The sequence below is a fragment of the Pinus tabuliformis genome, chromosome 5_1, assembly GCF_031772625.1.
Source record: "Pinus tabuliformis cultivar Carrire ecotype Pingquan chromosome 5_1, CPIR1, whole genome shotgun sequence".
NCBI lineage: Eukaryota > Viridiplantae > Streptophyta > Pinopsida > Pinales > Pinaceae > Pinus > Pinus tabuliformis.
In genome coordinates, this window is record NC_142305.1 from 934,202,731 (window position 1) to 934,215,039 (window position 12,309).

The 12,309-nt window shown below is 35.9% G+C and overlaps 1 protein-coding gene across 3 annotated transcripts in view; it reads right to left on the reverse strand.

The window, feature by feature from the left end:
* Positions 1 to 8,536: 8,536 nt before the first annotated feature.
* The window catches only part of LOC149167846 (exocyst complex component SEC6-like), a 504,852-nt gene continuing 501,079 nt past the window's right edge, over positions 8,537 to 12,309 (reverse strand). For all 3 annotated transcript variants that reach the window (XM_089433197.1, XM_089433196.1, XM_089433194.1), the window contains 3 exons: positions 9,599 to 9,715; positions 9,200 to 9,262; positions 8,537 to 9,058 (listed from right to left, as the gene is read on the reverse strand). In XM_089433197.1, coding sequence (XP_089289323.1) covers positions 8,936 to 9,058; positions 9,200 to 9,262; positions 9,599 to 9,715 — 303 coding nt within the window. In that variant the 3' untranslated portion in view covers positions 8,537 to 8,935. The remainder of the gene's footprint in view (positions 9,059 to 9,199; positions 9,263 to 9,598; positions 9,716 to 12,309) is intronic.

The following is a 12,309-nucleotide window of genomic DNA, read 5'->3' on the forward strand; positions in this document are numbered from 1 at the left end:
GATTATGGTTAAGGATTTGGCCTAATGAAATCATTAAAGAAGCCTAATGATGAGATGAAAAGAACATTATTATCATCGAGTGATTGAGCAAGAGATTTTCTGGAGAGGCTTGACTTGATTGAGGAGGAAGAGGAAAAATTTGTCAAGGAGATTTCGAGAGAAATTAAGAGGATTCATGTTGGAGAGAAAGAGGGCCAAGTGTAACAAGAGAAGGGAGGCAAGTTTCGAGAGAGGAGGCTGAGTACAATAGGTTGAGTCGACATGTGCAACAACAACACGCTGAGCCCACACGTGCGACAAGGGTGTCGTACAACAACCATACAACAAACCGAAAATTCTTGCAAGCTAATTTCTTCCAGCTGACAGTGAATTTCTAAGGTTGATTTTAGGAATCCGAGTTACATGTTTCCTTGCAACTGAAAAAAGTTCTATGTAAAATTTTCTCTGTGGATCTAACCCATAGTTTCCATATTTTGATTAAAATGACAAAGAATTGTTTGGGTGAAGTTTTTGTTGTTGCATGCTTGATTTCCCACAATAAATTTCCATTATAGATTATTTTCTAAGTTGATATAGCAACATATTTATCTTATCAGCTATTTCGAAATTTATTTGAGATAATATTTTCTGGGTTTTGTTTAAATTGTTGAAATAAAATAGATCAAAGTTAGTATAAATAATTTAACAAGCAATTCCCCACCTTGGTTGTGGTGATATTAGAGGGGACTAAACCCTTAGAGCCCCCTATTGATGGGTGGGTCCCATTATCACAATTGATTTTGATCCTTCGGTGATAGGTTGGGTCATGCCTAGTTATTATGACCAGTCACCTCCAATATTGGGCATGGATAACTATTAATTCTCTTGTTCAACCTTGTGCCCTTGTTTATGTTTATGACATTGGCTATCTAGAGTATTGGGCTTAACCCAACTTGCTTAATATTTTGAGTATGTTCGAGATTCCAATTGCATTGTGGGGTGTTTTTGCATTAGCTACCATTGAATTCTTCTTTTTACACTTGCTTATGGAGGCTACCTAGATGTCATGTTTTCTTTTGTGTTAGAACTTGTACATATTGCCTATAAATAGAGTTTAAATGAAGCTTTGTTCAAAAATATATTTGTTAGTATTTGTTTGAATACATTGTTCACGTTTGCAATTTGCTATTAGCAATTACTATTTATGATAAGGCTAACTACTCAATACATAATATTCCAACAAGAAAACACATTGGATTTGCCACAAAACATGTAGTTAGTATAGGCATAGGTAGATGACATTTAGTCAAGTAATTTTAAGCCCTAATCTAATGCAAATCTAGGTGGGGATTTAACACTGTTTGATCTAGTTAAGGCAATTTGGCCAAATTAGAATAAATAATGTTCTCATTTACAAAAGTGAAAGGATTGAACATTCCCCTCAGGTGGATCTTTCTCTTCTAATTGCCTTTGAATCACTAGAGGCATAAGTAAAGTTGGCACCATACGAGTGTTATGTGACCACTAGTTTGAAATGGTAAATGTCTTGTTAGCGCTCACATTGTACGCTAAAATGATTAAAGGTTCATCCCACATCGTACAATCCAAGAGGAACCCTGATAAGTCACCCACTATTACCTTAGCAATCTACCTTTGCCTCTTTAGGTTAGCCCTCCTCTAGCTTTGAGGCAAGCTCCCCTAAAAATCAGTTGGGCATAAACAATAAGGAGTAAAGTGATGTCACAAATAACCCTAGTGATGAAATTAGGTTTAAGAAAAAAATGTTGGTAATGGAGGGATGAGAAGTTCAATGCCACTATTAAAGGGAAATATAGTCAAAGGGGAATATTAATGATGAGAGGATATAAAGAATGACCCTTTTTAGGTTGGTTACCAAGAATAATGGATTGGTAAGGAGAGGATAATATCTAAGGATAGGAAATTTCACAACTAATTAGGTTAAAGTGCAAAGTAAAAAACGACGAGAGAGGATTCCTCAATAAGATTTCCCTCAGCCCAAGGATTGACTATGGCATAAAACAAACCAAGCATTTATTGAGGGTGTTCGAAAATGTAACTAGGTTCGACCTTCATTAATGTATTTAAGTTATCATGTAATGCACTTGTCAAAAGACTAAAGAAAATTATTATTATGATTACTATTATTCTGACTTATTAAAGCATGGGTTTCATGCTTGGGTCATCACGTTTTAGGTCAAAGTCCCCATTGAGGACTTCTAGGATTTATTCTGAGTTAATAGAGTCATTGCACTTTTAAAGAGACCCTTCTTGGACTTTTGAATAATGTAAAAAGATTTAATATTGAGTCAAAAATGAAATATCTTGCCTCCACACCAAGTTGGTCTTAAGATGATAAGCCGGCCTCAAGGAGGGCTATTCGACCTCACCTAAAGGCTATAAAAGAAGCAATTCAAATTCATTTGGAGGAGAACATCTCAAGCAAGTTCGATATCTCTTTGGAAGCCGAAAAAAGTGCGAAGTGAAGGAAGAGGGCTAAAGAAGTGCGAGTTTGGTCAAGGTGAAAGAAGAAAGGAAAATCAAAATTTTGGTGCATCTCTCTCTCTCCCTCGTGCCCTAGATTGGAAGATCGAAGTTCTCTTGTTGATGTTGCTGCCAGTTGCTACTGTTAGAACAAGTATAGGTCGAAGTTGTTGTTGGATGTTGTTGCCTCAAGAAGTAGTATTGGGCCAAGATCGAAGCCTTTCGGCCAAGATCGAAGTCTTCAAAGCAAGGTCAAAGTTACTGGGTCCAAGAAAGTGCTGCATAGTGCTGCTACTATTGTTGTTGCTACCAGTTCAAATAGGATCATCTGCAAAGGAGAAGGTTGACTTGGTGTGGAGGAAAGTTTGTGTCGAGGTCTAGATTCTTGGATTATCTCAAGAAAACTATTGAAGGAAGAATTACTAAGTGGGTTTTCCCTTGGCTGTGTGCCTATATTTGGTGTCCACTGATTTATGTGTTATTGCTTTGGTAATTGTTTGATGAACTAAAAGGAAAGAAGATATAAAATAAATCTAATAAGAAATCAAGAACATCACAAGTAATTATCAAGTGTAAGAAAATATCTCTGCCTCTCTGATTTTCTAACATGGCTTCAAAGCTTTGGTGAAGAAGAAGAAAAATGCAGTCTCAAGTACTTGATAAAAGAATCATTCAAAATGATTATTCAAGGGAAGAAGTCTACTATCTTCAAGGACAATGTCTAAATCAAGGGAGAGAACAAAATTGAAGGAGCCTCAAACTACAGTTCTTGGAAGAAGAGGATTGACCTCATTCTTGAAAAGAATAAGGTACTGGATTTGGTTAGAAGAAAAGTAAAGGAGCCTACATAAGACTCCAGCGATGTTGATAAAGTGAAGTTCAGAGAATTAGAATTAGTGGCCATGACTCTAACGGTAGAAGGAATAAAGGACAACCTTGTCCCATACATAGCCAACATTGACCATGCTCAAGAAATGTATGAGGCCTTATCAAAATTATTCAATATTAAGAACATTGGTCAAGTAGCAAGCTTGAAGAATGAACTAAGGTCAACAAAGATGACTAAAGAAGACATAATGGCCCCCTTCTTTGCAGGACTTAACAGCTGGAAGATAGCTCCCACTTTTGAAGAACTATGGACTACTTGCAGCCAAGAAGAATTAAGGATCTCATTAGTTGCCAACCCTGAAGAAGTTTCAAATGCCTACACTGCTCATCACAAAGGAAACTTCAAGAAATCGAAAGGACCGAAAAGGAAGGTAGACATGTCCAAGGTAGAATGCTACCAATGTCATAAGAAGGGTCACTACAAGAGTGACTGTCCTAACAATCCAAGGAATAAGAAGAGAGAAAGAGATCAAGCTAATATTGTTGAAGAAGAAGCCCTAAAGAAAGCCAAACCCGAAGAATCTGACATAAGGGACTTACACTACTAAGTCCTTTGCTTTTAGTCTTAGATATTCTATTTTGTATTTTTGATATTTAGTATTTATAGTTTTTAACATGTTTTTGGAAAAGACATTTTTATTGTCTTTATAAGTTAATATGTATCACTCAAGCTTTGGAGGGAGCCCTCAACATCTCCTAAAGATAAGCATCTCATTACTTTTCAATTTTTTGTTTCATGTATTTATTTAAGTTTTGGTTATATTAAATATTAATCACCATTCTACCTCTATTGTCTTGATTAGGAAAACATCTGCTAAATCCTCGAGTATAGAAGAGGGCCTCTTAAGACAAGGTTTGTCAAGGAACAAATGTATGCCTTAAACTACAAAACATTGATCTCTTCATAATAAAGGTTTATCCATTTGATAATCAATTACTAACATCGTTATCTCTAGCTGTATTGAATGGTAATGATTCTTGTTTTGAGTGATTCATCATTTGATAAATCTACCCCATATTATTGATTGAATATATAAAACCCTAGAAAGGTTCTCTGGAAAACCCTAACTTAAGGGTATGATAATGTGTGAAACCCTAGCCTGCTTAGGGTTTCTGGAAATGTTATTTGAAGTTTTTTTATGATGATGTCATGTTTGGGGTTTTGGTATGATCATGAAAACCTAACTTGTTAGGGTTGAATGATGTTGTCTAAGATCCCAAACCTTTGAAGTTTTGGTATAGTAGGGTTTTCTTTGCTATGTTATGAAACCCTAAATATTTAGGGTTTGGTTGGGCCTATAAGAAAAACCCTTGTTATGTCTTTAGAATAAGATCCTAGGAATGAAACCCTAGGTGTATATGTGTCCATTTGGTCGAAACCCTAATAATGTTATCTGACATATGATATGCTTATGCATGATAATGAATTCCTAGATATGTGTGTTGACCTAATTATTGATGGTCATAAGTCTTAGGGTTTAATATAAGCCCTTGTTTGAGTTTGATATTCTAGGATGATGTTGTTTGGGAAATCTAGGGTTTTGCAGCGAAACCCTAGTAGTAGTTAAATTCTCTAGTATGTGTGATATGATAATTTGGAATCTATGAATCTATATAATGATTGTTGAGATTGTGTAAATGAGAAATCTAGGGTGTACATCAAACCTTAGTAGAAGCTAGTTATGTTGTTTATTAAGCTGTGATCAGTTTTGATTGTTGAAGCTATTGTATGAAATCTAGGATATGTATGAAATCCTAGTGAGGAGTCTAACATATGAATTTCGATAGTTGTTAGACACATTACTTGTTTGAATTTTTTCTAGGGTTTGCTATATGAAAGAACTTGTCATATCATTGAAAGAATATTGAAACCCTAGATGAGTTTAATATTTTGATTTGTTGATGTGATTTAGGGTTTGTAACAAAATTTGGGCAAGAAGTTGAAGTATAGTCTCTTGCTAATTATGTTTGTAAAGTCTAATGCTTCCATTATTATAAGATTTTGATATGGTTAACTTCATGCTTCTATAGTTTTGGTTGTACTTGCTATTTAAGTTGTGCAGGTACATAATCTTCAAGATGGTGAAGATGATCACAAGTAAAGTTAATGTGATAAACCTGATATATGAATGAATGATAAAAAAGATGGAAGCCATGAAAGATTCTCCAATAAGAAGAAGTTGATCTCTTTGGGTTAAGAGGGATCTTGGATAGAAGAAATCTCCCTAAGATGAAGAGGGTGTCTGGATAGAAGAAATCTCCCCGAGATTAAGAGAGAGCCTGGATAGAGGAAATTTCCCTAGTTGAGAGGGAAGGCATAACAAAGTTTTGATTGGAGAATGCAATTTTGAAGGATATGTTGTTGCATGTTAAGTAGGAAAGGAAAGTGTATGATTGAGAAATCTTTTGTCAAAGATTTGGTTGATAGTCCTACTGTGTTGAGAAGCAACATTAGTTGTCTGAAAAACCTTGAAGGTTTGTGTTTCTTTATGAACATGTGAAAGTATATTATTGATTGGCGTTGTGTTTGTACAGGTAAATCCCTCGAATGTTTTGATATCATGTTGGTTACTGATCAGTTCAATCAGGAGAGATTTGTTGACCTTGATCTACTGGATCAAGGAGTGTTGAGGCTTTGAAGCATTCCCTGGGAGGACATCTGGCCGACACTTTGTGTTGATGTCTAGGTCCCAAAGTTGGGAAGGTGTTGTTGGTCATAGAGCTTTGACCTCAGATACACACCTAGATCCCTGGCTTGATGGTTAGTAAATAACCTTGATGGTACCTAGAGAGGCTGAAAGCTTGAGTCCATCTTAGTCCCACTTGGATAGATTGCACTAGTCAGGAATCTAGTCCATGACATTGCAGTATCTAAAAATTCTTCATGGTTCATATAGTTGAGATTTTCCTTGTACTCGTATATGATGAATACCTGCCTAGTTAAGAGGGAGTGTTAGACAATGTAGCTAGGTTCGGTCTTCATTAATGTATTTGAGTCATCATGTAATGTACTTGTCAACAAAATACAAATAATAATAATAATAATAATAATAATGACTTATTAAAGCATGGGTTTCATGCTTGGCTCATCATGTTTTAGGTCAAAGTCCCCACTGAAGAATTCTAGGATTTATTCTAAGTTAATATAGTCATTGTACTTTTAAAGAGACCTTTCTTGGGCTTTTGAATCATGTAAAAAGTTTTAATATTGAGTCAAAAATGAAATATGTTGCCTCCACAACAAGTCGGCCTTAAGATGATCAAGTAGTCCTCAAGGAGGGCTATTCAATCTCACCTAAAGGCTATAAAAGAAGCAGTTCAAATTCATTTGGAGGAGAACATCTCAAGAAAACTCTATATCTCTTTGGAAGCCAAAAAATGTGTGAAGTGAAGGAAGATGGCTAAAGTAGTGCGAGTTTGGTCAAGTTGAAAGAAGAAAGGAAAATCGAAATTTTAGTGCATCTCTCTCTCCCTCATGCCCTAGATTGGAATGTCGAAGTTCTCTTGTTGATGCCGCTACTAGTTGTTGCATGTTGTTGCTGCTAGAACAAGTATAGGTCAAAGTTGCTATTGTTGGGTGTTGTCTTAGGAAGTTGTATTGGGCCAAGATTGAAGTTCCTAAGTCAAGATCGAAGTCTCCAAAGTAAGGTCGAAGTTGCTGGGTCTAAGAAAGTGATGCATAGTGCTACTACTGTTGTCGCTGCGACCAAGTCAAATAGGATCATCTGCAAAGGAAGGAGAACACTGACTTGGAGTGGAGGAAAGTTTGTGTCAAGGTATAGAGTCTTGGAAAATCTTAGGAAAACTAATAAAGGAAGAATTACTGATTGGGTTTTCCACTAGAGAGGGGTTTTCCCTGGTTGTGTGCCTATATCTAGTGTCCATTGATTTATGTGCTTTTGCTTTGGTAATTGCTTGATGAACTAAAAGGAAAGAAGATATAAAGGAAATATACTAAGAAATCCAGAACATCATAAGTAATTATCAAGTATAAGAAATATTTTTTTTTCCTCACTGATTTTCTAACAGAGGGACTCTCCTCGAGGATCAACCTAGCAAAGAGACTTGATGATTATTTCATACCAACACAATATGAGATGAGGTTTAGCACCCTAATCTGTACTTCCACATGACTCATTTCCCCTTGGTGGATCAATACCACTAAGCCTTATGGTGATCTTCAATCATTTACAAATTTAAACTCTTTAAAATACTACAAACAGAATCGAGGAAGAAAATACTTCTAGATTGAAACATACATCACATAATAAACCTGAAACCCTAATAACTGCCAATAAATATGTGTTATGTCCTAGGGAGAGGAAACTCCCACTATCCAACCACAAATTACAAATGAGGAAATCCTTCCTTTATATAGAGGAGGCAAGGAACTTTCTTTACATTGAAATAATGTTATGTGGGAAATTTCCATCGATCTAGTAAGGAAATTCTAGATCTAGTCCACTTCTAGAAACCAAAAAGGAATACAAGAATGTGGTCAAAACCACATATACAATAATACAGATCAATCCATCCATCTAGGAAAAAAAGATCCATAAATTATTATTTCTCAAAAAGAATGACCAACATTCCCTTGATTCATGCTTGAGAAAGTTGCTAAACCTTAAAAGATGTGTCCACGACCCAAGAAATGGTCCAGTGTTCCCACCTTTGACTTGCCCTAAGTTGATCACTTGAAAATGTAACTCAACGTCCCATGAAAAAATCACTCTTGCAGGAAGCTTGAAGTATCACTCTTGTTTTTCCTTTTGCTGTTGTAACTCGACTCACTACAAATTATGTTATAATCCAACTAATCCAAGACCATGTTGTAAATAGAAATTTAAGTACACAATATTTTTATGCAACACACTCTCAAATCATGTAATCTAGAGGTTGTTTGCTGAATTTTCCTAAGTTGAATGTTATCAACTGAATTTAGTAACTACTTTGCTAGTTGATGAAACTTTCCCTTTGTCATGAGCATGCATCATATACAATTAAGTTTAGAAAAGACATTCTCAATGATATTGCCATGGATCTCCTCTTCACAAAAGTTTATAACATTTATATTTAAAAGTGCGCTTTCTTTCATTGCTCCTGTCCTATTGATCCACAAAATAAGATCCTATTTGCATCCAAAATAATACATAAAGAGGGCGACAACTTAAGATATAGATGCGTAAAATCATAAGAAAAGTGGTAGATCGAGTACTAGCACATATGGTTACAAGCCCTCCTGCTCTCTTGTATGATTCACATAAAAGTAGAGGCCGTCATGATATTTCCATTTGGGAAAATAAATGATTGAACAAAATTCAAAAATAAAACTAAAAGCACATATGTAAGAAAAAAGAAGTGTGCCTCTTGAATGCCTTTGACAACACTCCCATTCCCATTCAAATCATGAATCAGCAACGAATGCTATTTTCTTTGTCTTCCTTTTCTTCTGTAGCCATTAAATACAAAACAGCACATTGTGCCACAAAGTCATCTCCAAAATGAAATGATTGGGAGACAATTTTCACATCCTATAATCTGTATCTGCAATAATTATTGAATAAATTTAAAGCTTCTTTCGAAGAGTCGCCTTCGTCAGACAAGTTAATCTGGCAAAGAGAAATCCGGGCTTGGGTAAATCCCCATTTGCAAGGAAAGCACTATATATTTCCTTGCATTCTTGTAGTACCTGCGAAGTGAGAGAAACAAGCAGGTGCACAGTTTGTGCAAAAGAAAAGAAATGAACAGAATCTTATTGCACTAAAACAATTACACACAAAGGAAATTGCATGAGTAAGAAGTAGAGACTTGAAAATAACTTGGAGGATACCTCACGGGCATCTTTCTTTGGTATTCCTTCACGTAGGGCAACAATCTTCTCTACAACCTCAGGCTGCATTTGGACAAAACAAAAGAACGAAGGTGTATGCTGGGAGTAAATATTCTTTTCTTCCATAAATTTCCATAAGAGAATTGGAACAAAGTTTTCCTCCAATGCATAAACCTAATCATACAGATACTTAAACCATGATTTCTTTCGAGTGTATGGGGATCAAAATGAAACAGAGATGGCCCTCACCTCTCTTGTCTAAAAGTGAGATGCTCAGCTTATTTAATAATAATAATTCAGCTTAGCAACCCAACAAACTTTAAATAAAATAAAGTGGTGTCAGAAAGATTGCCTACTTTTTCTTCATCCTTTACAGAATATGCAATTGAATATACATACCGGGCAGTCAGGGTGGTTCTGGAGAATGTTAGAATAGACAAGAGTAAAAGATTCCACACTCTCAGAAGAAGCAAGTTCTCGCAAATCTGCCAAAGGTTGCAACCTTTTCTCTACTTTCTGCACACCAGAAATGATTAAATAGTTCATTATCTTTAACTACAACATCCTGTGTAAATGCATTCAGTATCATAGCATACAATATACAGTAGTTACAGTGACAGTGATCTAGTTTGCATTCACAAAGCATCATATTCAGTGCAACTTGCAAGCTATGAATGATTATTACAACAGATACATGGGTTTGATGCAAAAGTAAAATGTGTTGAACGAGAAGTATGCACTTTATTGAGATGGAAGAAGGTTCAGATAGCATTAACAGGTTACATCCTACAATAGAAATTTCGACCAAGTTGCAGAATTGAATAAGATGGAGCAAACTCAAAATTAAGAGAAGAATTGATAAAAGTTCCCCAAAGTGGAGACAGGGAAATGCAACCATCCCTCCTAGCCCATTCCGAACAAGATGGTCTCAGACACTCGAAAAAACAGGGGTTAAGTTTTAACCAAGAGCATGCAGACATAAATTGGAAAATAAAAGTTTCTTAAACAGAGCAAGCTTTCTCTCAAAACCTAAATAAGCCATAGCATCACAAATGATTGATACTTTAATGACTGATTAACATTTGGGTTTCAAGGTTTCATTCCATCCAAAGAATGGAATAATATGGCTATTCAACTCACCAACCGAACCAAAACAAATAAAGGCTTCCCTTGACGAATGACACAATGTGAGAAACAAAGAATATATCCTAGGAATTCTGACACAATATACTGAAACTGACGAGAAAATAAACTTGAATAAACAGAAGCAGATGTAGGTGAAATTTATCAAATCAACATTAAAAGTGGCTATACATTGGAAGAAGTTGAATTGGATTTCAGAAATCCTAGCCTTTGGAAGATGATAATGAAGTGATCAATATGCAAAATTTTTAAATAACTCGTCAAATGTGGTGATGAGTCCATGATGGCAGCCTCTATGAGAATTAATCCTTTGTTGCAAAATATGTCTCATATCACAGAGGAAAATTTACATAGTAGCTGAATATAGGAAAACCAAAAAGTCAAACGTAAGGGTATATACACATAAAATCATATCTTCCTCATGAGAGCAACTAAGGAAGCAATAAACTCAGAATTATGCACTGAACTCTTTGGCATCCTTAATTAAGCAATGTGGAAAAAGTCGAAGTCGGGATTAAATCGGCAAGGGTCTAGAATTGAAAAAGTCGTTAAAGTTGAGAGATTTTTGAAAATGTCCGCAAAATTTAAAAAATACAAAAATATTCATTTTTAAATTTTTTTTTAGCATGTAAACTTAAACTATCCACAACATCAAATAAATGCATTTCCACATAAACATGTAAAGAAAGCTAATATATAATATGTATATGAAGTCTAGTGCTACATCACATATCAAAATAGAAGAGTGTCTCATGACCTGTGCAAGCCAAAAACAATATAGAAGAGTGTCTCATGGTTGTGTTCAAATGAGGTAGAGGTCACTTGTATTTATAGCCTTCCAAGTTGGTCCACATTGCTTTAGGGTCGACCTTATGAGATATGCACATGTGAGATTTTCTTCATAAGTACACTTTCCCTTATCCTATTTGCGTGATCTTTAGGTCGATTTTGGTCCTCTCGAAAAGAGGAATTCAATGCAATCATTATCTCCATCAAGGGAGTTGTCCAAAGTGGAATTGACTGCAGTTGCATATTTTTAACAAAATTTCCATAAATGCAACAACTAGAGTTTAATCTTCTAACTTATTAGCAGTTTATTTGTTCACAACAAATAACGATTAAATCACTGATGCATTCCTCACAATAAAAATGCTGCGGAATTATAAAATAAGAACTAAGAAATAGATGCACACACACAATAAAAATAGACATCAATGTTTTGGACAATAGTCCTCGAAAAAACCCCAAAGGGAAAACCGATGCAATAGATGAGGGTCTATTTTATTATGCAACAATTTGAGAATTTTACAACTGGATGCCCAACTAGCTATCCTGATTCCTCTCACAAATATAGATCATAACTGGAAAAATATACTAGAAATATCAAATCTTCTTTGCAAATCAACTCTACCTCTATCCAGTCACCCGCACTCTCCACTGGCTACTCGCACCTCTACTCAGAATGCTCATTGGTGGCTCTGGATCCACTCGCACTGACTGGAAACTGGCTCTAACTGAGCCGTCCTATCTCCCTCAGTCACTGGAAACCACTTGCTATGCCTTCCGAAAATAGATCTGACCTTCAGTTATTGATTTATGGTTCTTCCGGCAACTCGCACTAGGGTTTTTGCCAATTGGAACTGCTTGTACGACCTCCTTTGCAGACGAATTTGGCCTTCTCCATTAGAGACAAGGGGACTAAGAAGCCCTATTCTTGGTGGGCAAATCATGGGGCAACAAGCCCTCCTCTACAGCAATTAGCCATGAGGCTCCTCTCTCAGGTGACTTCATCCTCTTGTTGCAAGAGGAATTGGAGCACATATGGGAATTTGTATAGTGTCAAAAAGAGCAGGCTTGAGTAGTCCAGGGCAATGACAAATGGTGTATGTGCATGAGTTGTTGAAGGGAAAGACAAAGATGTGGGATGTCTTTCTTGATGATATGGGTTTGGATAGTAGTGTTGAGTT